The sequence below is a fragment of the Lepidochelys kempii genome, chromosome 20 (genome assembly GCF_965140285.1).
Source record: "Lepidochelys kempii isolate rLepKem1 chromosome 20, rLepKem1.hap1, whole genome shotgun sequence".
NCBI lineage: Eukaryota > Metazoa > Chordata > Testudines > Cheloniidae > Lepidochelys > Lepidochelys kempii.
Genome location: NC_136399.1, coordinates 3,159,713 through 3,183,668, shown reverse-complemented (window position 1 = coordinate 3,183,668; position 23,956 = coordinate 3,159,713). Strand labels below are relative to the sequence as shown.

Here is a 23,956-nt window from a genome sequence, read left to right as displayed (position 1 = left end):
GATTCCCCTGGCGACCTTGGCCGGGTCACACAATGGGTTTTTGGCCCCGTTTCCCCAGCTGTAAAGCAGGGCTCGTAAAACCTCATCTCACCGGGCTGCTAAGGAGGAACTGATCTTCTGTGGTTTATGTGGTTTATCTCGGGGTTTATGGCTAGGGCGGTGGCTGGGCCCTAAATGCCCTGGTGCATCTCATGCTCTCTACCTGTGGCCAGGCCCGTGGGGCGGTGGATCTCCGCCTGGCGCCGTGGGCCGTGCAAGGCGCCCCGGTCTGATCTCGCGGCGTGCGTCTCCAGCTGCGTGCGTCGGACACCCTGTTGGCTCGTGCTGGAGGGTGGCAGAAGAATTAACAGGCCGGCTTGGTGGTGAAATGGGTCCAGCCCCCCTTCTGGGGCTAGCCCAGGGCCTCCTGCCCCATGCAGCTGTTCTGCTGGCCTGGGTACACTGAATCCTGCCTCAGCGCGGGGGGGACGGACTCGGTGGCTTCTCGTGGGTTCCCCTCGTAGGTCCCTCCCAGCCCTACATCTCTGTGATGCGCGGGGCGTCTTTCCGCGGGGCCCACCCCCAGTGGCTGTTCTCTGGAGCGTGTCCACGCGTGCCCGGGCTGGGGCCACGAGCCACATGCACACCTGCTGCATTACAGGGTGCAGGGCAGTGCTGGAGTGAGTGGAGATGCAGCGGGGGGGTGGGGGGTAGTGGGGGGGGTTGGGCACAGGGCTGGGAGTTGGGGGGAGACCTGGCTTCAATTCCTAGCTCTGCCTGGGTGACCTTGACCAAGTCACTGACTCTCTCTGCCTCGGTTTCCCCAGCTGTAAAACTTGCCTTGGTTTCCCCAGCTATGAGGTGGGAAGACTCGCCCTGCCTTGGTCTCGTCAGGCTGCGAGCATTTTGGGGCAGGCGCTGTGTCTCACTGTGCATTTGTACAGCTCCTTGCGCGCTGGGGCAGCGAGCTTGGCGGAGGTGCTTCCGTAATGCACCTAATAAAGAACAGGAGAGTCCAGCTGTGCCGGAGGCTGCCCCGCCTCGCAGCCTGGGGGAGGAAGTGGGTGGGGTGAGGACGGCGAGGGGGGTGGAGGCAGGGTGGCCCTGCCTCAGAGCGCCACATACCATGGACAGCTCCCTCTGAGCCAGGGCTGGGCTGGGTGGCACAGCTGGCTCCGTTCTGCCAAGCAACCCGCAGAACCGGCCCGACTTGCCGAGGTGCCAGCCACGCGGTGTCAGCAGGGAGGTGAGTACAGCTCCGGCTGGCTTTGCCCAACACCTCCGTCCCTTCCCCACCCTCTGCCAGCCTGCCTGGCGGCTCGCTGGCCCCTGGCGGGTGGCAAAGCCCCAGCCATAGGGTGGCTTCCGGGAGGGCGTCCTCTCTGCATCCCTCCCCCCAGCTGCAGGAAATCCCCCTGCCCTCGCTGGCCACAGCTTCCAAGGGCGGCGACAAACCTTCTTTTCCTCCCCAGGCTTCCTGGGGAAACGGAGGGGGGGCCCTGCCGCCGGGTGTGCTGATGGTGTCGTGGTGCGGAGGCATTGTACCCCATTCTGCCCTAACGGGGGGACCCCACTGTGATGGCAGAGGGGTCCTGCTCGGGGAAGAACCGGAGGCTGTCCTTGGTTATTTGCATTGAGACTGAACTTCCTCCTAAAACCCTTGGCTGAGCGTGAAAACAGACAAAGGGAAGATGGGTCTGGCTTCTGAGCCCCCTCCCTTCCCCTGTACCCCCCCCCCCAAACACACGCAGGCCTCGGAAACGGCCTTCCCCCCCACCCCCGGCTTTGAACCCGCTTTCTTCGCTCGCTGGGGGCCGAGATGAACTTTCTCCAGCAGGCCTGATAAGAGCCCCTGCGGTTTATGGCTCCGGGGCAGAGTCCGGGGCAGGCTGTAAATCGAAGGTGAAGGTTGGCTTGTATTTAAAAAACAAGCCCCTGTATAAAAGACGGGAAGGGTTTAAAATAGGAGCTGGTGAGGCAGGACAGAGCAGACAGCTGCTGCTGCAGGCCCGGGGCCGTCAGGTGGAGCCCAGGGTCGCGGGCGCGGAGCTGCGCCAGGATCCTGCTGCTAATAATATTTGCCGTCGCTCCTGACCTCCGCCCCAGCCCCCAGGGCTGCGTTTGCCCCCTGGTCAAAGCAGGGATCCCTCCGCGGCCCCGCTGGGGTGGAAGCTGGCTCGCCTGACTGGCCGTGGGCCCCCATCCTCAAAACCGTTTTACGCTTCTAACTTCCACGGGACAAGCAGGAGGCTCTGGGGGTTGCCAGGGGTTGTGGAGGCAGAAACCGGGGGCCGCTCGGTTGCCTCTCCCCTCTTTGCCACTTCACCGCAGGGGGCGCGGCTGGGCCAGCGGGGTTCAGGGCCGACCCCGTGTGGCTGGCAGCGGGAGCTGCTGAGAGCTGGGGTGCCCGGCTGGGAGCAGAGCACCCTGTAACCTCCCCCTCCAAGCGGTGGGGCTGGGACACCCTGCAGCCCAGGCCCCGAGCGGGCACAGTGCTGGGCCCAGAGAAGGGCTAGCAGGGCTGGGGAGTGCAGCTCGGCCGGCGGGCGGTGAAGCCTTAGATCGTCCCCCATGAGCTGGGACCAGCCAGCGCTGGCCGAGGGGGGCTGGGGCTTCCCTTCTAAGAGAGGAGTCTCCCCTCGCTCAATGGCTATGCCAAGGCCGTACCCGGGGGGGGTGTGTGTGGAAGAATCAGGACCCCTGGGTTCTGTTCACGTGGGACTGACTGTCCCCCTGGCCCTAAGGCGGGGGTGCTGGCAGCTGTGGGGCACCCTCAACCTGCCCCTCCCCTTACAGCCATATGGCTGTGCCGACAGATCCCCAGGGCATGCGGCTCCTGGCAGGCGGCTCTGGGGGCTGCTTTGGAGGGATAGGGTGGGGGCAGGGAGCAGAGCCGGGGACAGAGCGTGTCAGGGGGGCGCTGGAGGGGAGGGGAGAACAGGGCCTGTGCAAGCCAGGAGATGGCCCAGCCAGTTCCTCCTCTCCCCAGCTGGCATCCTGCTCCAGCTGGCTTCCTGTCTTGACTCACTCCTTTCCTGGCTCCGACATTAACCCCTCCGGCACTGGGCCCACCTGCTGCGACGGGATCTCGCCCTTTCATGGGGACCTCGCTTGTTTCTGAGCCCTTGGGGTTTGTCCCCGCACCCACCGGCCTCCTCCTACTCCTGCTGCGGCTTTTCCCTCGGGGCCTGGTGCTGGGGTCCCCAGCCCTGGAAGCCCCTGAGATCTCAGCTTGTCTTCTCATGCTCAAAGAACAAACCAGTTCCACATCTGTCCACTGCACAATCAACAGCTGGGGAATGTGGGGTACCAAGGGGCAGGGGGGATGACACAGAGAACCCAGGTGTCCTGCATCCTAATTTCCTGCTTGACCCACTCACCTCCCCATGCCAAGCAGGGAACCCAGATGTCCTGACTCCCAGGCCCTTGCTCGAAATACCCAGTTCTAGGCACACCCCTGGGTCCTGCCACCCAGCATCCCTGTTCTAACCACTGGGCCCTCCCCCCTCCCCTTTCCATCTGGCTGTGCTAGATTGGGGGGTCTAGTGATGCCCAGACCCTCACACTGCTGCTCCCTTGGGAGCCCCTGGAGGCAGCTCAGCAAGAGGCCCATCGTTCAGGACCTGCTGCCGACGGGACGGGGCAGCCCTGCTGCTGGCGAAGGGGCACCTGGCTGCCTGGCCAAGCCCAGCCGGCATAAATGAGCCAGCTACGCAAACACAAGACTCCCTTCTCCTCTCAGCTGCAGAGTGGGAATAGGATCTAGGCTGTCTGGCTCCCAGGCCTCCGTACCCTATTCTAACCCACCAGGCCCCCATCCCTTCCCAGAGCCAGGGATAGAACCCAGGAGTCCTGCCTCCCTGCCCCACCCTGTGCTCTAACCCACTAAGCCTGACTCCCTTCCCAGAGCCAGGGGAAGAACCCAGGAGTCCTGGCTCCCAGGCCCCCCTGTCAGAGGCAACGTGTGTGTGTGGGGCGGGGGGGGGGTCACATGCCCCACCCCAGATTTCTGCCGGGGTTTGCCAGCTGGGCCCCCTCCCTGGGCAGCAGCAAACAGCTGAGAGCTGCAAGGAGGGGCTGCTGAGGGTGAGGGGGGATGTGCCTGGGGGGAGTGTGACTCAAGCTATGTGGGGGGGAAGGGGACAAACTTTTAAATTGTGCCCCCCCCAACTATCAGCAGGTACCAGTCCTCTCTGCCCCCTGTGCTCTAACCACTAGACCCCCACTCCCTTCCCCGAGCCAGGGATAGAACCCAGGAGTCCTGGCTCTCAGCCCCCCCTACTCTAACCACTAGACCCAACTCCTGTCCCAGAGCCCGGGTTAGAACCCAGGAGTCCTGCCTCCCCGCCCTAACCACTAGACCCACTCCCTTCCCCGAGCCCAGGATAGAACCCAGGAGTCGTGGCTCCCCGTCCCCCTGCTCTAACCACTAGACCCAGGGACCTGGGCTCTCCTAGATGGATTGAGACAGGGGCAGAGGCTGCCATTCACTAGCTATGATGTGAGCCGCGGCTGATCCTTAAATCGGGGGGCGTGTCCCCCTGCTCAATCCGTGGGGCGCACTGCACCCCGTTTGCAGGGCTAAGTCCCTGGGCAGCAGGGACCCCTCCGCTCACTGCTCTCCCCTCCGCCCATCTTCCCCTCCAGTGGCTGCCTCCCCACTGCCCGCTGGGGCCATGGAAGCCAATCTGCCCCTGCTGGACACCACCGGGGTGGGGGACCTGGTGCTGCTGGACCCCCTGTCGGAGGAGTCGCTGCTGCAGAACCTCAAGGAGCGGTTTGGGCACCAGGAGATTTACGTAGGTGTCGGAGGCTGCGCGGGGGGGGGGGGGAGCAATGGGGCCGATCGGGGGCTCCTCCCCGCCCCAGGTGCCTGGAGACGGAGCTCTTGGGATACTGCCCCATGGGGAAGGATTGGTGCACGCCTGGCCTGGGTCCGGTCCCGTATGGCAGACTGCCGGGCACCCGGCTCGCTCCCCGGCATGCTCCTGCATCCCGGATCTTCCCTTCTTTTCCTCCCTGGTGTGCTCAGCCCAGGCCCCGCACGCTTCGCGCTCTCCCCCGCACGCTCACGGCCTCTGCGTTCCCTCCCCAGACGTACATCGGGAACGTGGTGATCTCCGTGAACCCATACCAGCCCCTGCCCATCTACTCCCCGCAGACGGTGGAGGAATACCGCAACTGCAACTTCTTCGCCGTCAAGCCGCACATGTGAGTGGGCTGGGCGGAGGCTGGCGGGGGCCATCGCTAAGCGAGGGGGGCGAACTGGGGAGTCAGGGAATGGGGCTCGGGGTCATTCCCCTCTACGGGGCGGCAGCTCTGATCTAGCCCCAGTGCGGGGACTGGCTGGCTCAGGGGGCAGGGAAGGGGGCATGGGGCCTTTCCCCTCTACGGGGTGTCATGGAGTCCCCGGGCGATGCTCTGGGACGGCTCCCTACGAAGCCAGGCAGGACTCTGGGGAAGTCTCCTCCCTGGGAGCAGCCTGTCTGCAGGACACACAGCTCCCCTGGCTCCACCTTCCTGGGTCTGACCCCAGAGCATTCAGCCTCCTCTGCCCCTCCGTGCGCTTCCCACAGCGAGTCTGCCCAGGCGGGGTCCTGGGGGAGCCAGAGGGTCCTGCCCCCCAACTCCGCAGTCAGACGGGACTCTCAGCCAGCCAGGAAACCAGAAGGTTTATTAGACGACAGGAACATGGTCTAACACAGAGCTTGTAGGTGCAGAGACCAGGACCCCTCAGTCAGGTCCGTCTTGGGGGGCAGTGAGCCAGACAACCCCGTCTGCCCTTCACTCCATGTCCCAGCCAGCCCCAAACTGAAACTCCCTCCAGCCCCTCCTCCTCTGGGCTTTGTCCCTTTCCCGGGCCAGGAGGTCACCGGATTCTTTTGTTCTCCAACCCTTCAGCTCTCACCTTGCAGGGGGGAAGGGCCCAGGCCATCAGTTGCCAGGAGACAGAGTGTCGCCATTTATGGACCCTGGCCCTTTGCTCTGCAAAAATCACACCCCCTTATCCCACCATCTAGAGACTTAAGAAATGCTGAGGGGAAACTGAGGCACCCCTACAGTATTCAGAGGAAACATTAAGAACAGTCCCACTTCGTCACAGGGGGCACCAGCTCTGATCTAGCCCTAGTGCGGGGACTGGCTGGCTCAGGAAGGGGGGGAATGGGGCACGGGGTCTGTCCCCTCTAGGGAGCACCGGCTCAGATCTGGCCCCAGGTTGGCAGTGACTCAAAACCCTACAAGCCGTGGTGGCTGGTGTGGCGCGAATCAGAGTCTTAAGCCGGTTCCCGGAGCTGGCAGCAAGGGCGGGTTCCCGGCCCGTCCTGTCCCAGGGTGGACGACGAGTCCATAAAGGGCTTATGTATAATTGAGTCAAACCTGGGGGTGCGCAGGGTCCCTGACTCCGCTTCAGCGCAGCTCGCAGGAGTGTTTGCTTGGGGGGCAGGGGGTAGGAACAAGCATTGTGTGATATGGTGCCCCTCATTCCTGACCCACAGCCCCCTGCTAGCCCAGCCGAGACCCCCAAGGCCGGGCCTCCAGCCAGGCTTCTGGGCTGGGGAGTGGGGAGCCCTGGCCGGGGGGGCGGGATCTGTCCCCTTCTAACCCCTCTCCCTTTACCCCACCCCCCACCCCATCCTTATAGCTACGCGATCGCTGACGATGCCTATCACTCCCTGCGGGACCGCGACAAGGACCAGTGCATCCTGATCACGGGCGAGAGTGGCGCGGGCAAGACAGGTGAGGCGGGGACGCCCGCCCCCAGCCGAGCCTGGGGTTGTGGGGGCTAGGGATGGCGGGCGAACCCCTCGGGGTCGTCAGCCGAGTCATTCCCATGGGGGAAGTCATGCGGGGGTCCGTGACGGAGTCACCCCCCGTTCTGTGCAGCCAGGAGCCTGACGGGACCCAATGGCCGGGCTGTTGCTTGTCCCCGCAGAGGCCAGCAAGCAGGTGATGTCCTACGTGGCCGCCGTGTGTGGCAAGGGTGAGGAGGTGAACCAGGTGAAGGAGCAGCTGCTGCAGTCCAACCCGGTGCTGGAAGGTGGGTGCCCCCTGGCCCTGAGAAGAGCCCCTAGTTCCCCCGCCGAGGCCTGGCCGGTTCATGCCCCGGCCCCCGGCCCGGGGGGTGTCAGAGGCCATGGGGCTCCCAGGTGTTCCCCCTGCCGGGGCCTGGCCGATTCGTGTCCCGGTCCCCGGCCCGGGGGGTGTCAGAGGCCACGGGGCTCCCAGGTGTTCTCCCCGCCGGGAGCCTGACCCGAGCTGGCTCTGCCCCAAATTCGTCTGACCCTCCCTCCATACCAGCCTCGAACCCTGGCTGTGCCCCACAATGGGGAGCCCCCCGCGCTCTGCCCGTGGCACGTCCCCCACACCTGCTCCACCCTAGAGGGGCTGCCCTACCGCAGGTGAGGGGTGGGGGGAATCCCACGAAAGGTACAAATAATGATCCCGCCCCACCCCCCCGTTCTCATTGCAGCCTTCGGTAACGCCAAGACCATCCGCAATGACAACTCCTCCAGATTCGTGAGTGGTTCTGCCTCCAGCCCCCCACTCCCCCTCGACTCCTGTCCCCCCAGAGTCTCCCTCCCCCACCCTCCCGACTCCTGTCCCCCTCCCCACGACTCCTGTCCCCCCAGTTTCCCCCTCCCCTACCTTCGTGACTCATGTCCCCCCAATGCCACCCTGCCCTGCGACTCCCATCCCCCCAACATTCCCCTCCCCCACCCTCGCGACCCCCCGTCCTGTCCTGCCCCCTGACTCGTCCATCTCTGCCTCTCCCAGGGCAAGTACATGGACGTGGAGTTTGACTTCAAGGGCGAGCCCCTGGGCGGTGTCATCAGCAACTGTAAGTGCCCCGAGCCCCCCGCGGGCCCTTGGGCAGGGGCCGGGCCAGGACCGGGGCCAGCAGCTCCGTGCAGGCCCGGCTGGAGAGGAGTGTGCGGGCAGCGTGCCCTCCAACCTGTGCCAGGGGAGTGCAGCACGCCGGGACCCGGCAGGCACTGGGTTAAGGCCGGAGCGGGACCGTGGGGCCTCTGGGGCGGGGGGGGGGGGGGTCCCAGCTGCTTCCACCCCTTAGCCGGAACTTCGGCTTCCTGCGGGGAGCAGGGCCACAGATCCGTTCCCAGCGCGGCACAATGGAACAATAGGGGCTGGACCCCCGCCCAGTACCCCTCCCCGAGCACCCGGCTCCCCGCCCCCTCCAGCACCAACTGGGGCCCAGAGTCTGCGCCCCCCCCCCGCAGTGACCCCCGGGGCACCGATTCTCCCCCCCCACCCCAGCAGCCTCCTGGGGACTGATCCCCTTGGCGGCGTTGTGGGTGACCCTAACGCTGAGCCGGGGCTCCCCCGTGTCTCCCCTCCGCTCTCCCTGCTGCAGACCTGCTGGAGAAATCCCGCGTCGTGAGACACGTCAAAGGGGAGAGGAATTTCCACATCTTCTACCAGCTCCTGGCCGGGGGATCTGACCAGCTCCTGAGTAAGGCTGGGCCCCTGGGCTGGGGGCCGGGGTTTTGGGGCTGTGTCGGGGGATGGGGTTTGGGCAGTGCCCCCACTGGGCTGGGGGCCGGAGGCAGGGTTTGGGGCCCATCGCCGCAACCCGGGCAGGGCCCCGGGGGGACCCAGGCGAGTGCCAGTGGCGGGGGACCCGGGCGGGAGGCTGCTCCTGGCTGAGCCGCAGCCTGTCCCCTCTCGCAGGGGAGCTGAAGCTGGAGCGGGACTGCAGGCGCTATGGATACCTGGGCCAGGAGGACCGCAGCCTGCCGGGCGTGGACGACGCGGCCAACTTCCGAGCCATTCAGGTCCAGCCTCGGGGCGGGAGGCGGGTGAATCAGTCTGTCCGGGTAAAATGGGACCCCCTGAACTTGCCCCCCAAATCCCTACACTGCACCCCTGTCACGGGGCCCCAGGCCCGGTGCTCGGCACCTGCTCCAGATGAAGCTGCTCAGGACTCTGGGGCGGGGTCTCCCCCCGGGCAAGGAACCAGCTCGGTCACCCCGTGTGCTCCCTGCAGCAAGTCCCCCCCCGGGGGAGCCTGACACCCCCCCAAAGGGCCCTGCCCCCCACCCGCAGCCGGCAGTGACTCCCAGCCAGTGGGCGACCGACGGGTTGCTAGTCGCCGGGGACCCAGCGTAGGACGGAGCTGGTTAGCACCCACCAGGGACTCTCCCCCGAGTCCCAACCCCGGAGGAGGACCCCTTCCAGCTGCCCAGCCGCAGTGTTCCCCCCCTTCCCCCCGCCCCCCCCACTCTGGGCTTTGTCTCTTTCCCGGGCCAGCAGGTCACCTGGTCTCTAGCTGATCCTCGCAGAGGAGGGGCCTGGCTGCCACTTGCCACCCTTGCCAGGCTGCAGAGTGTCGGCCATTCTCTGCAGCCCGTTGGCCGTCACACCTGCCCCTTAGGGGTCACTGTGAGGACACGCCCTTATCCTACACCGCCTAGATACTTGAGTAACACAGAGGGGAAACTGAGGCACACACACAGTATTCAGACAAAACATTAAGAACATTCCCACTTCGTCACCGCCCCCAAACTCAGGTCCCCAAACCTGCACCCCAAACTCTGCACCCCCAAACCTGCACCCCACACTCAGACCCCCAAACTCTGCACTCCTCTGTCTCCCTGGCAGGAAGCCATGAAGGTCATCGGCTTCTCGCCAGCCGAGGTGCGGGCGCTGCTGGAGGTGACGGCCGTGGTGCTCAAGCTGGGGAACGTGCAGCTGGACAGCCAGTTCCAGGCCAGCGGGATGGAGTCCTCCAGCATCCAGGACACACGAGGTCAGGCGGGGGCCCGCGGTGGGACAGGACCCCTGCCCTCGGCCCAGGCACCTGGTTGGCACCGTTAGCCCAGAATTGGCTCCCCAGTCACCCCTCCCGAGGCCCCCTCCCCTGGGTTTCACCCACCCCCTCCCTGATCCCATGACGGTCTCGCCTCCTGCCCCCCAGCCGCCCCCCCCCCCCGGCGGCATTCCCCGTGGAGCTAACCAGGCCTCTCCCCATGCAGCCGTGCGGGAGATCTGCGAGCTGATCCGCCTGCCGGAGCACGTCCTGGAGCAGGCCCTGTGCTCCCGCACCGTGGAGGCCAAGCAGGAGAAGGTGGTGACGGCTCTGAGCGTGGCCCAGGTGAGCGAGGGGACGGGGCTGGAGGCCCAGAGCCAGACCCCTTCCCTTTGCCGCGCTCGGTGTGTGCAGACATCTCCATCAGCCCCCTGAACCCCTGCATCTCCTCCCAGCGCCCCGCAGGTCTCAACAGGCGTCGCACCCCATTAGCGGTGGGGCTGAGCCACGTTCGCGCCCCCCCGTTCCCCCCCCAGCGACCGGCCTCCTCTTGCCAGGGCTGTCCCAGGCTCGGGGCTTTTCTGGCTCAGTCCCACGGCCGCAGGAGCTCCCTGGTGTCCAGCAGGGCCTGGATGGGGCCGGTGCCGAGACGTGAAGTTTCTTGTCTGAGCCTCCCTTGCTCAGCTCCCTGGCTTGGGGCTGAAATCACCAGCTCAGGAGCAGGTTCTTCCCCCCCTGAGCGGGGCTGGCCCACGTGGGCCCAGCCCCAGGGTCCCTCTGAGCCGCCCTGCGTAGCCGCCAGCCTCCAGCCCCTTTGCCTCTGCTCCTAGGGCTGCTATGGGCGGGATGCCCTGGCGAAGAACATCTACAACCGGCTCTTCAACTGGCTGGTGACCCGCATCAATGAGAGCATCAAGGTGGGTGCGCTGGAGACGCCAGCCCCAGGTGGGGCTCGAACCCCTCTGTCATGGAGTTCCCGGGCGATGCTCCCTACGAAGCCAGGCAGGACTCTGGGGGAGCCTCCTTTCCCCAGGGGAAGCGTCCTATCTCCAGGGCAAGAAGCTCACACAGCTTCCTCCTTCCTGGGTCTGATCTCGGAGCCTTCAGCCTCCTCTGCCTCTCCCTGCGCTTCCCACAGCCAGTCCGCCCAGGCGGGGTCCTGGGGCAGCCAGAGCGTCCTGCCCCCCAACTCCGCAGTCAGACGGGACCTTTAGCCAGCCAGTAAAAAAACAAAGTTTATTAGATGACAGGAACATGGTCTAACACAGAGCTTGCAGGTGCAGAGAACGGGACCCCCTCAGCTGGGTCCATTTTGGGGGGCAGTGAGCCAGACAACCACGTCTGCCCTTCACTCCATGTCTCCAGCCAGCCCCAAACTGAAACTCTCTCCAGCCCCCCCTCCTCTGGGCTTTGTTCCTTTCCCGGGCCAGGAGGTCACCGGATTCCTTTGTTCTCCAACCCTTCAGCTCTCACCTTGCAGGGGGGAAGGGCCCAGGCCATCAGTTGGCAGGAAACAGGGTGTCGGCCGTTCTCTGTGTCCAGACCCCTGCACACACCTGCCCTCTAGGGCTCTGCAATGATCATACACCCTTATCCCACCACCTAGATACTTAAGAACTGCCTAGGGGAAACTGAAGCACCCCCACACTATTCAGAGGAAACATTAAGAACAGTCCCACTTCGTCACATCCGCCCCACCTAGATACTTAAGAAATGCATAGGGGAAACTGAGGCACCCACACAGTATTCAGAGAAAACATTAAGAACATTCTCACTTTGTCACACCCTCGGAGCGGGAGCCCCCCGGCCAAGGTGCGGGAGCTGCTGTGTGTAGCCTGGCCAGCGGGGGGCTGGGGGGCTCCCTTCACCGCTGGACAGAGGCTATTGAATCCCCTGCTCTCATCCCCGCTGTCTCCCAGGGCCCCCCCCCTTCCACCTCCCTGTCCTCCCATCTGCTGGCTTCTCCCCCACACCTTGCCCTCACCCTGAGTCCTGCCCCCCTCCCGGGGCTTTGCTGGAGCTCTTGTGCTGAACCATCCAACGGCGCCCCCCGCCCCCCCCCCCACGATCCCTGCCCCGTCCCTGGAGCCCAGGCTGGGCCCTCGGGACGTGGCGAGTCCATGGGTAACGAGCCCCCCTGTTTGCCCAGGTGGACTCGAGCGAGCGGAGGAAGGTGATGGGAGTTCTGGACATTTACGGCTTCGAGATTTTCCAGGTTAGTGCTGGGTATGGCAGGCCGCTCGGCTTCCCCTGTGCAGGGCAGCGGGCAACTGGGGAGCCTAGGGTGGGGATAGCAGGGGCTGCGGGTCGAGAGCGAGGGGCACCGCAGAGCTGGGGGGAAAGCCCAGGGCTGGGCTAGCAGTGGGCTAAGGGGGGCTGCAGGTCGGGAGTCAGGGGCACCGCAGAGCTGGGGGGAAAGCCCAGGGCTGGGCTAGCGGGGGGCTGCAGATTGGGATTGAGGGGCCCTGCAGAGCTGGGGGCGGGGTGGTAAACTTGCCATACTCCCGGCTTCCTGGGTGCGGCACCCTCCTGCCTAGAGCAGCAGCCCCGGGGGGGAACAGGGAACGTGGCCCCGAACCCTCGTCCCACGGGCCCTTCTGCCTTCTCCTTCTCGCCCAGAAAAACAGCTTCGAACAGTTCGTCATCAACTACTGCAACGAGAAGCTGCAGCAGGCCTTCATCCTATTGACACTGAAGGAGGAGCAGGAGGAATACGTGCGGGAGGTATCGGGGGCCCTGGGAAGCCGCCGGGTGGGCCTCATTGCCTGTAGTTCCCCTGCCGATACGACCCCCCTCGCCCAGCGCAGCGCTCCGATGGCCCCCCAGCGAACGGCACGCGGCCGACGGGCGACTGTTGGCACTGAAGTTACAGGCCTTTAGCCAGGGCAGTAAACAGCCTCAGCTGTCAGGAGAGGGGGGGGGTTGGAAATGACGTATCTCCCCCCCCCCCCCCCCCCCCCCGCCTCTGCGCCCCGGGTGTCCACAAGCTGCTCCAGCCACCCCACCCAGCAGCTGCCGGCAGCCTGGCCCCCAGCCCCCGCGGCCGGATTTGGCTGCACCCTAACAGGAAGGTTGGGAATAAACACGTGCAAAGCCCCGGGGCTCCGGACGTCCTGGTCCCCAGATCCCGCCGGAGCCTGAAGCCGGGAGCGGGGCTGGAAGCCCCGAGTGAGAACTGCGGCCGGTGGGGTGATGGGCAGAGGCAGGCGGTGCGTGGTGACCGCGGGGCCCGGCACGGTCACGGGGCCGGAGCAATGGGTCAGACAGATGCAGCCGTGGCTGCTTTGTTGGGTTCAGTTCCTGGCCCAGGGCCACCCCGTGGCATCCCTGCGAACCGGCCCTGTCCTGCTTCCTGCTCCTGGCGTCAACTCCGCCTGCTGGGGGTTTAAAAATCCCGCGCGGGCCTCTCTTGGCTCGGCCCCTCGACTTTCTCCAGACTGGGCCGGGAGCTCGGACTCCAGCTCCCCCACCCCCCGGCCTCTGGTGTGAGGCTCCCAGGCTCCCGCCGGTGCACCCCAGCCCCCACACCCAAATCCAGCTGGGCTTTGCAGCCTGGACTGGAAGTGGGGGGTTTAGCCAGTGAAATCCCGTGGGCGCCCCGGGCCGTCCCCCGTCAGCTGGACAGGCCTTTGCTGGTCTTCCCAGCTGGTGCCGCTGCCAGCCGGGTCAGGGTCCGACGGCCGCTCTCCTCCCCAGGGCATCCAGTGGACACCGGTGGACTTTTTTGACAACAGCATCATCTGCAGCTTGATTGAGGACGTGAGTTGCTGGTTGAGCACCGGCCGGTGGGGATGGGACCAGCTCTTGGCGGGAGGGGGCCTGCGGGCGGGGGCTCCCCACCCCTGGCCAGAGGAGCCAGGAGAAAACATGGGCACCACTTACTGGCCCTAAGCAGGGGCCAGGCCCAGTCCCTGCCAAGGGGGCGGTTCGCCCCCTCAGCCTTTTCCCTGTATCGCCGGCACCTGCCCCCGCACACGTGGGCGACCTGGACCAGGGGCTGGTTTGGCACAATTGACCTTTTCTGTACTGGATAGTAATAGCAGGGGGCTGCGGGTCGGGAGCAACGGGCACCGGCAGAGCTGGGGGTTGGGGGAGGCCAGGGCTGGGCTAGCAGGGGCTGTGGGTCGGGAGCGAGGGGCACCAGCAGAGCTGGGGGGGGTGGGGGAGCCCAGGGCTGGGAGCGCAGGGGGCTGCGGGTCGGGAATGCGGGGCACCGCGGAGCTGGGGGGGGGCCCAGGGCTGGGCTAGCAGGGGGCTGCGGGTCGGGAGTGCGGGGCACCGCGGAGCTGGGGGGGGCCCAGGGCTGGGCTAGCAGGGGGCTGCGGGTTGGGAGTGCGGGGTACCGCGGAGCTGGGTGGGGGGAGCCCAGGGCTGGGCTAGCAGGGGGCTGCGGGTCGGGAGTGAGGGGCACCGCGGAGCTGGGGGGGGCCCAGGGCTGGGCTAGCAGGGGGCTGCGGGTCTGGAGTGCGGGGCACCGCGGAGCTGGGGGGGGCCCAGGGCTGGGCTAGCAGGGGGCTGCGGGTCGGGAGTGAGGGGCACCGCGGAGCTGGGGGGGGCCCAGGGCTGGGCTAGCAGGGGGCTGCGGGTCGGGAATGCGGGGCACCGCGGAGCTGGGTGGGGGGAGCCCTGGGCTGGGCTAGCAGGGGGCTGCGGGTCGGGAGTGTGGGGCACTGCGGACCCGGCTGGCCCCAGGTCCGTGACCCGCCGGCTCTGCGCAGAGCAAGGTCGGGATCCTGGCCATGCTGGACGAGGAATGCCTGCGTCCCGGCCTGGTGACGGAGGAGACCTTCCTGGCCAAGCTGAGCCAGGTGTTTGCCAGCCACAAGCACTACGAGAGCAGAGCCACGCAGAACGCCCGGCACGTCACGGACGCCAGCCTGGCTGGGCCCTGCTTCCGTGTGCACCACTACGCCGGCAAGGTGAGGGGGGCACCCTCCAAACTCCCAGCATGCACTGCCCGGCGTGGGGGGGCCTTTGTGGGCTCCAGTGGTTAGACAAGGGAGCTCTGGGAGGGGAGTGGGGTCCAGGGGTTAGAGCAGGGGGGACTGGGAGCCAGGACTCCTGGGTTCTGTCCCTGGCTCTGTCAGGGGAGTGGGGTCCAGGGGTTAGAGCAGGGGTGGCGGGGGCGGGCTGGGAGCCAGGACTCCTGGGTTCTGTCCCTGGCTCAGGGAGGGCAGTGGGGTCCAGGGGTTAGAGCAGGTAAGCCGTGAGCGGGCTGGGAGCCAGGACTCTCTACCTTGGGGTCCCTTCCACCTCCCAGCCCTGGGGAGTCAGGGGCGCCCCTTTCAGTGATGCTGTGGGTCCATCCCCCCGCAGGTGACCTACAACGTGTCGGGGTTCGTGGAGAAGAACAACGACCTGCTGTTCCGCGACCTCTCGCAGGCCATGTGGAAAGCTCAGCACGAGCTGTTGCGCTCCCTCTTCCCTGAGGGGGACCCCCAGAAAACCTCCCTCCGGCGCCCCCCCACCGCGGGCTCCCAGTTCAAGGCCTCGGTCGCCACGCTCATGAAGAACCTCTACTCCAAGAACCCCAACTACATCAGGTGGCATGGGATGGGGCTCCCACAGGAAAGGGTGGGAGCAGGGCTACAGCTCAGCGCCTGCCGCTTTCAAACCCAGGCACTATGGGAGAATCTCCCTGGCTGTGAGCAGTGTAGGGGCTCTGACACACAGTGGAGTGAGGAAGAAACTCCCCAGCTATGAGCAGTGTAGGGGCTTTGACACACAGCGGAGAGAGGGGAGAAACTCCCCAGCTATGAGCAGTGTAGGGGCTCTGACACACAGTGGAGTGAGGGGAGAAATTCCCCAGTTATGAGCCACGTAGGGGCTCTGACACACAGCAGAACGAGGGAAGAAACTCCCCAGCTATGAGCAGTGTAGGGGCTCTGACATAAAGTGGAGTGAGGGTAGAAACTCCCCAGCTATGAGCAGTATAGGGGGCTTTGACACACAGCAGACAGAGGGGAGAAATTCCCTGGCTCGCAGCAGTGATGGGGCTTTGACATACACTGGCATGTGGGGAGATTCTCCCTGGGCTGTGAGCAGTGCAGGGGCTTTGACACACAGTGGAGCCCTCTCTAACCTCATCCCCTCTCCGGCCCAGGTGCATCAAACCCAACGACAACAAAGAGCCCGGCGTGTTCACGGACGGGCTGGTGCAGATGCAGGTCCGGTACCTGGGGCTACTGGAGAACGTGCGGGTGCGGCGGGCCGGCTACGCCTACCGGCAGGGCTATGAGCCATGCCTGGAGCGCTACAAGATGCTCTGCAAGCAGACCTGGCCCAAGTGGAAGGGCGGTGCCAGGTAGGGGGGGTGAGGAGCACGGGGGGGATTGTGGGGGCTGGGAGCACCCTGCTGGGTGGGGAGCAGCCTGGGGGGGATGCTGAGAAGGGGAGCGCTGGGGGGTGGGGAGATGTCAGCCCCACGCAGGGAGGGTTGGGGGGGCTGGAGGTATCAGAGGTGCCGGCAGTGCCCGGGGGGGGGGGAGGCTGTAGCACCAACTGGCTGAGCCCCATGGCGCTGCCCCCCCTCTTGCTCGTCACCACCCTGGCCCTGGCCCCCCCTGCCTGCCCCACCCCTACTCCTGCAGTGGGGTGGCTTCCTGGGGGCCACCTCTTCCCCCTGGGAGTTTTCTGCAGGGGGTGGGGGGCGCGGACCAGGAGCCTGAGCCCCGTCTTTGGCGCAGGGACGGCGTCCAGGCCCTGCTGACCGACCTGCGCATCCCCCCGGGGGAGCTGGCCTATGGGCACACCAAGATCTTCATCCGCACCCCACGCACCGTGAGTCCCTGCCGGGCTGGGGTGGGGGGAGGAGAATGGGCTAATCTGAGACGGAGGGGGGAGGTTTGCTTGGGAACACCCCCGCTGTGGGGGGGGGGCAGTGGGGGCGCGGGTCCAGCTGCCAATGCCGAGTCCTGCCCCCTTGCCCGGGAAGCTGTGGGGCATCCCTGGCCCTTCCAGCTGGCGTCCCGAGAGAGAGGGCGGCGGTCCTGGGCTGCCAGGGGCGACTGGCCTGGGGGCTGAGCTGTGGGGCGTCTAGGGCTGGAGGTGGGGCGGGGGCGGACCCTGAGTTCCAGCCCCGCTGAGATCAGACGCCAGGGAAAGGTCCCTGCCGACCCCTTTCGTCGCTGGGGTGTCCGTGCGCGGCCTCCCGCCGCAGGCAGCTCCTGAAGGGTTAACGTGCTTTGGGGGGGGGGCGTCCTGGCTCCCCAGCCTGGCTTTGACCCTCCTGCTGTCCCCCCCCAGCTGTTCGACCTGGAGGACAGGCGCCGGCTGCGCGTGGCTCAACTGGCCTCGCTGATCCAGGCCACCTACCGCGGCTGGAAGTGCCGTACTCACTACCAACAGATGCGCAAGAGCCAGATCGTCATCTCGGCCTGGTTCCGGGGACAAGCGGTAACCCCGTCCCCCCCCCGTCCCCTCCCACTTCTCCTCAGCCCCGGGGGGGGCCTTACTTTGGCTGCTCTCCCACCCGCTCTGGATCGGGGCCCCTCCCTGACCCGGGCGGGACTTCGCTCAGGCTAACCCCACTTCCCGAGTGAAACCGCGGGGCATTTCTTAGGTGTGTTACCTGGCCGGGATCGGGGCCCCATTGCTGTACGGAGGGAGGGTCGCGGGCCAGGCCCTGCCCCACAGCGCTCGGCCTACACAGACAAGGGACGGAGGATCGTCCCCTTGCCCAATGTCTGCGCTGAGCCAAGAAGAGGACCCAGGTGTCCGGGATCCCCACCTTAGCTGCAAGACCGTCCTGCCCCTTAAATCCTCCGTTCGGACGCAGGGCTGCTCTGGGCCGGCACCGGGGTGTGTGCAAACCCACCAGGACGGGACCCGGGGGAAAGGTCTTCAGGGCCCCCAGTGCCCGGCTGCGAGAAGCCGTGCCCGGCCCTCGCTGGCATCTCAGCCTAGTTCCCTGCCCCGCCTGCCGTCGCCCGTTGCACACCCGGACTTTCCCCTTTGCAGCAAAAGAAGCGGTACGGGCAGATGAAGAGTTCGGCGCTGCTGATCCAGGCCTACGTCCGGGGATGGAAGGTGAGAGGGCAGTGCCTCTTGGAGAGCCCCCCCAACCAGTGTCTCTCCGGGCCGGCAGCCCACGCGGGGCCTGCAGACGCACATGGGGGATGAGCCGTCGGGATGAGCCCAGCGGGCAGCGGGCATCTGGCCGGCGTGAGGGAGGCACCGATATTTGGCCCAGCGTGGTGGAAACCTTCGCCGGGGATCTTTGCAGGACGGCTAGGCGGGCCGAGTGGGACGGGGTGCTCGGTGCTGCTGGGGAGCCTGGGGTGGGGGGTGCGGGCCTGAGGGAGGGGGGCGGCAGATTGGTCCCAGAGTCCCGGTAAGAGGCCGGCTGGACCCCAGGGGAGCTGTGATTCTGGGGGGCACCGCCTTGCTGGAGCACATCGCCCCCTACAGGACCCTGGCCTGTGCCCCGCCCGAGTCGCTCCTCCCGGGGCCGGGCTCTGGTGCATCGGAGTCTCTCGGTCTGTCTCTCCGTGTCCGTCTGTCCTTCCTCCTCCTCCTCCTCCTCCTCAGGGCTCCGGCGGGGCTCTGATCTCTCGCCCTTTCCTCTCCGCAGTCTCGCAGGCTCCTGCGGGAGCTGAAGCACCAGAAACGCTGCAGCCAGGCCTCGGCCACCATTTCCGCCTACTGGAAAGGGTACAAGGTAACCGCAGCCCAGGTGCCGGCCCGGCGCCCCCGTGGGGCCTCTGTGCCATGGCTTCCGGTCAGCCTTTGCCCACGTCCACCCCGCTGTCGTGCCCCAGCTGCCCGCTCGGGGGCGCTGCCGGCGGCCGGGGAGCCGTTGGGCACCCAGTGCCCAGTCTAACGCGTGCTTGACCCGTGACTTGATCCCAGGCCGAACGCCCACAACTTTCCCTGCCGGCTGGTTCTCCTGCACCTGCCTCTCTCGCGCTGTCCCCGGACTGTCCTGTCTTTCCGCCCTGGCCCTCTGTCGGGTTGGGGGCAGCTCGTCTTCTCTGCTCCCTGCCCTGCTCCAGAGCCCGGTCACGGCTGGGAACGGGGCTCTCCGGCGATGGCCGGCCCAGCCCGGGGTCTGGGGCAGCCAGGGAGGGAGCGCGGTGGGATGGTTGCCCAGCGGGCTAGTCCAGGAGAAAAGCAAGTGGGGTTAGCCAGGAGAGAGGTGGGTTCCCTCCGTCGCCCAGCTGTCTCACGCCCCGGCCCACCATGGGGCTGCTCACGGGGGTGCCTCCCTTTGCAGACGCGGAAGGAATACAAGAAATATTTCCGCTCTGGGGCGTCCACCACCCTGGCCAATTTCATCTACAGGAGACTGGTGAGTCGGGGCCTGCCCAGGGCTGAGGGAATGGACAACGGGCTGCAAATCTTCAAAGGGGGCGCTGAACCGCTTAAGGGATTGGGACTGGGACATGGACCCTTTCCCTTCTAGGGGGCGCCGGCTCCAATCCGGCCCGAGGGCAGGGGACTGGATGGCTCCAGGGGGCGGGAAATGGGGCATGGGGTCTGTCCCCTCTAGGGGGCGTCAGCTCCGATCTGGCCCTAGGACAGGGACTGGATGGCTCCGGGGGGTGGGGGCGGGAATGGGACCCGGGGACTTTCCCAGTTGGGTTTTTAAAATGTCGAATTGTCTAAAATCAAAGCCTCCAGAACCATTTTCAAACCTCTAGAACAGGCCCTCTGGGGCGATCTAGCTCCCAGGTTTGAATCTAACCCATTTGAAAGCAGCCCCACTCTAGGACCTCGTCGGTTTCCCTCTAGACGGTTCTGCATTTTCACCCCCTGTGTTTTCTGCTCTCCGTCGCCCAAAGGTGCAAAAGTTTTTCCTGGGGCTGCAGACCAACCTTCCCCCCATGGTCGTGACAGATCGCAGCTGGCCCGCCGCCCCCTACAAGTTCCTGGCAAACACCAACGAGGAACTGAAGAAAATATTCTGCCTCTGGAAGGTCTGAGGCTACGCACGGCTCATGTCAGAGGAGAGGCCAAACCCCGGTCCTGGCTGCTTATCCCATGGCTGTCACCGTGGGGAGAGGGTCTGACCCCCTGATTCCCCAGCAGAGCTACGTCCTGCCTCCCGCAATTCCCTCCTTGCACTTCAGCGGGAGGCACTTTTCTGATCTTCCCCTCCTAACCACGAGGCAGCTGTTCATCAGCTGCCATGTCCACCCCAGAGGCGGCTGCATCTCAGTGCTGGGGAAGTGAATCCTGTGCAGTAGCTGGTACCAACAGCTAGCGTGTCCCATCCTAGAGATGGCTGCATTGCAGTGCTGGGTGACCAGTCCCCATTCAGCAAAGTTCCCCCTCCCGCTCCAGAGCTGGCTGCATGCCTGTCCCTCAGCTGCCATGTCCCAATTCCAGAGGTGGCTGCATTTTAGTGGCAGGCAAAGCAACCTCTGTAGTTCCACTCTCCGCCCTGCCTCCCTCTGGGTTTTCTTGGTGCACCTGCCCAGTGCGTCATAAATAACAACGGCCCGTCAGCCCCTCGCTGCTCCTGGCCGGGGAGCTGCCCGCTGTGATTCCCCGCAGCTGTCTCCCTGCGTGCCTTGTGCTCGTTATTCACCTCCCCTAGGGTCCTGGTGGGCGCCCCCCACCCTTTGCCCTCTCTGCAGGCGGGATCTGGGTTCCGGTCCTGACCCGGCTTCCTCCTCCCCTCGGCAGGGTAAGAAGTACCGGGACCAGCTGACTCCGCAGAGGAAAGCTCTCCTGCAGGACAAGCTGTGTGCCAGTGAGCTCTTCAAAGACAAGAAGACCCTGTACGCCAAGAGGTTAGCATGGGGTGGGGGGGTCAGTCCTCCGGGGGGGGGGGTTCGGTCCTCCAGTGCAGGGCTCCCAATCCCAGAGTCGGGGTGGGGCAGCAGGACTCCAGCTCGTGATTTAAAGCGAGGGGTTGGGGGAGGGGGGGCAGCCGGGCGGCTCATGGGTCCCGCTTGGTCTCTTCCAGCCTCCAGCAGTCGTTCCAGGGCGAGTACCTGGGTCTCCGGAAGAACCCCAAGTACCGGGCGCTCCACACCGCGGCCGAGGGCAAACTGGTTCTGGCCGACACTGTGCGAAAAGTCAACCGGGCCAACGGCAAGGTAGGGTGGCCCCTCCCCGCCCCGGGCCGAAGGGCCCATGCACAGAGCCTCCCTGGGGGAACCAGCCTCCCCTTGGTCTCTGCTAGGAGCTTGCCCCAAGCCCCTGGCTTCCTGCTGTCTCCTCCGCCGGCCGGCTGCAGTGAGGTCTCCCCAGCACGGCCCTCTGCTGCCCCCCAACCTGCTCTGTGGGTCGCCCCGGTGTCCCCAGGCCCAGCTGGTCCCCGTCCCCCTCTCTGGGCAGGGGATAATAAATCCTCGCTCTTAGCTAGCGCTTTTCATCCAGAGATCTCCAAGCGTGCCCCAAAGGAGGTCAGTATAGTCATCCCTCTTTTATAGGGGGGAAACTGAGGCACTGAGCGGGGCAGTGACTTGCCCGAGGTTACCCCGGCCAGAGCTGGGAACAGAGCCCAGGTCACCTGTGTGCCCATCCTGGGCGCTCCTCTCTAGGCCACGCTGCTTGGGATCGGGCCCCGACGGGCCGTGCAGTGCACCCGAGCCGAGCGCCCTGTGTTGAGGCCTCCCGGGACTTGGTGTCTTGGCCCCTTTGGGGTTTACCGAGGTGCAGATTGGGGCGTGACGGCCCTCCCCCCCGAGTGTCTGGCAGCCCCTACCTGCCCTCACCCTCCTGCCGGCTCCTTTGCAGACGGTTCCCCGGCTCTTCCTGCTCACCAAGAATCACATCATCCTGGCCGACCCCAAGGCCGCTCAGCCCAAAACCGTGGTCAGCCTGAGCGACATCCGGAGCGTCTCGGTCACCCGCTTCTCCGACGGCTTCTTCGTCTTGCACCTCAATGAGGTACGGCCCCGGGGCCGGGGGGAGACGGGGCACAAGGGGCCCTGTAGGTAAAGGGCCAGCACTCGCGGCTGCCCGGGACTCTTTCAAACCCACACATGCTCCCAGCTGGGGCATGCTGGGGAAGTGTAACCAGCTTCCCCCACGGGATCTTGGGAAAGGATTTTCCGGGGGGGGGGGGCGGCTGTGCATGACCCCCCCCTTCCCACCAGTCCCCCTGGGTGCTCCCAAGGTTGTGTGGAGCAGTGCTGGAAAACTCTGTGATGCATTCCCAGAAGGCATTGCGGCTCGGGTGGGAGGTGGCCGGAGACCCCTGCCTCCCCGTACCAGCGAGCTAAAATGGGGGGGGCGTCCCTCTGTTTGCTCCCCCCCCTTAGACCTCCACAGTGGGAACCAAGGGGGACTTCCTCCTCGTCAGCGACCACCTGATCGAGCTCGTCACCAAGCTCCACCAGACGCTGCTGGAGACCACCGCCAAGACGCTCAACCTCCGAGTGGCTGATGAGTAAGGGCAGGGATTGGCCAGAACAGTGGGGGGGTGGAGCCTGAGCGGGGTGGGGCAGGGGAAAAGGAGGCTTCTGATTGGGCCGATGGGCATGACTGTCACCTACCCTAGGCGCGTGACGGTCTCTGTCGCCCTCTGGTGGCTTGCCTGGAAGGGGATAAGAGTCTATTACCGCTGCTGGCTGAGGGACCCAATCCTCTAGCTCCAGTGGTTTGGAGGTTCGTGCTTCTAGCACGATCTGGGCGTGGATTCAAATCCTGCTGTCAGCCCAAGAGGGTCACGGCCAGGGTCTCAGCCCAGATCTGCGATGGCCTGGGCAGGCCGGGCTCTGAGCCGCAGCTGTGGCAGCCTGGCACGGCTTGCAGCTCCGGCTTTTTCCCCAGCAGGGGGTGGCATGTTGGGCGTCCTTGGGGGGAAGGGCGGGGTGGGACCGCGCCAGGGACCGGGGCAGGATCCTGCCGCTGATCTCAGAGCGCCCGGGGGTCCGTGCAGGTTCTCCACGCAGTTCAGCAAGGGCAGCATCGCCATCCGGATCGTGGAGACGGCTGAGAAGAACCACACAGCGCCCGTCTGCAAAAAGAAAGGCAGCCACAAGATGGAGGTCCTGGTCCACTGAAGCGCCAGGGTGCCTACGGGGCAGGGACGGCTGGGAAGCCGTGATGCCAGCAGATGAGAACCTGATGCTCAAGGACCCATGACAGGGCGAGATCCCGCCCAGCTGGGGGCACGGACCTTTCTCTTTCCGCTCTGATCTCTGCCAGTCTCTCGGCAAACCCAGGCAGCCCGAGGCCAGGGTCATACCTGGCTGCTGAGAGCCCTTCCCTGTCCAGGCCGCGGAGTGGGGCTGCGGGGGAATCACCTTCACTCCAGGCCGGCTCCCTGCTCTCTGGTGGGGATCGGCGCAAATAGCATTAAATATCGGAGCAAGTCGGCTGGGTTCTGCCACCGTTATGTGTGTTGTGGTCGCACCAGGCCCCGCTGTGCCAGGCGCTGCTCAGACCCCCAGGGAGAGCCAGCCTGGCCCTAGGGGCTCCTGGAAATATCCCCATTTTGCAGCCCACGGGACTTGCCCTAGGCTAGGTCACTTGGGAAGCTCGTGGCGAAGCGGGGGATTGAACCCTGGCATCCTGAGTCAGGTGCCATTAATCAGACGCCAGGGAGACGGGGCACAGATGCCACCGGCCTTGGCTGAGGAGCAGAGAGGCCAGCGGTGGGGCCGGACCAGCTCCGAGAATAGTGACAGTTTTGCGGCTGCTTCGGGTACCCTGGGCAAGCAGAGGGGCCCCGGCACCATCCCAGCTGCTGGCTCTTCTCTGCCACCCCATCTCAAGCTGTGCCGTGGGGCGTAGACACCCCACTTAGGAGCTGGGGGCTCGTCAGGCCGGGAGCTCGGGTTTCATTCCTGGCTCTGGGTGCAGGGGTCTAGTGGGTTAGCGCAGGGATGGGGCTGGGGGCCAGAACTCCTGGGTTCTATTCCCAGGTCTAGGAGAGGAGTGAGGGGAGGGGGGGTTAGTGGTTCTGAGGGGGGAGACTTGGGAACAGAGACTCTTTGATCAAATCTCATCCACTCTCTGCCTCAGTTTCCCCCTCTGCATACCAGGGATGATCATCCTACCATGTTGGGGGAGGGAATGAAACTTTGCACGGTGCTGTGAGATTTTGATGTGTGGGGTCTGGGGGGCACAGGCACCCCTGGGTCTTGCAACCAGCAGAGAAGGCCCCAAAGGGTGAGTGATCATCCCATGATGGCCAGTGTGTCCCTATCACAACTACTGAGGGGCTTGGTTTACCCAGCTGTAGCTGGTCCCATCCAGCCGGGGAGGTTGAGCGTGGGGCGTCTCTGCGGGGAAGGCTGCATTCGAGGCGTT

At 65.6% G+C, this 23,956-nt stretch overlaps 1 protein-coding gene across 2 annotated transcripts; it reads left to right on the top strand.

Moving 5' to 3' along the window:
* The first annotated feature begins 1,142 nt into the window (after positions 1 to 1,142).
* MYO1A (myosin IA) lies at positions 1,143 to 23,006 on the top strand. Of its 2 annotated transcripts, XM_073318800.2 has the most exons (29): positions 1,143 to 1,225; positions 4,627 to 4,778; positions 5,075 to 5,190; positions 6,623 to 6,717; positions 6,914 to 7,018; positions 7,451 to 7,497; positions 7,756 to 7,819; positions 8,351 to 8,449; positions 8,668 to 8,771; positions 9,598 to 9,745; positions 9,972 to 10,090; positions 10,576 to 10,662; positions 11,895 to 11,960; positions 12,365 to 12,469; positions 13,442 to 13,504; positions 14,464 to 14,664; positions 15,062 to 15,288; positions 15,849 to 16,049; positions 16,432 to 16,525; positions 16,991 to 17,140; positions 17,705 to 17,773; positions 18,318 to 18,404; positions 18,960 to 19,034; positions 19,528 to 19,662; positions 20,375 to 20,481; positions 20,658 to 20,790; positions 21,434 to 21,586; positions 21,961 to 22,088; positions 22,581 to 23,006. In XM_073318800.2, exons 2-29 carry the CDS (start codon positions 4,656 to 4,658, stop codon positions 22,702 to 22,704), a joined length of 3,225 nt encoding a protein of 1,074 aa, XP_073174901.1. In that variant the 5' UTR covers positions 1,143 to 1,225; positions 4,627 to 4,655; the 3' UTR covers positions 22,705 to 23,006. The 2 variants fall into 2 exon arrangements, with proteins under 2 accessions (XP_073174901.1, XP_073174902.1); XM_073318801.2 differs by lacking the exon at positions 18,318 to 18,404.
* The last annotated feature ends 950 nt before the right edge of the window (positions 23,007 to 23,956 follow it).

What these genes read in the sequence shown, in the direction of transcription:
- MYO1A (XM_073318800.2), top strand. Translation starts at nt 4,656, where the DNA reads ATGGAAGCCAATCTGCCCCTGCTGGACACCACCGGGGTGGGGGACCTG. An exon ending in GAGTGGCGCGGGCAAGACAG is followed by an intron (nt 6,718 to 6,913) that starts GTGAGGCGGGGA and finishes TTGTCCCCGCAG; the next exon opens with AGGCCAGCAAGCAGGTGATG. An exon ending in CCTACTGGAAAGGGTACAAG is followed by an intron (nt 18,405 to 18,959) that starts GTAACCGCAGCC and finishes CTCCCTTTGCAG; the next exon opens with ACGCGGAAGGAATACAAGAA.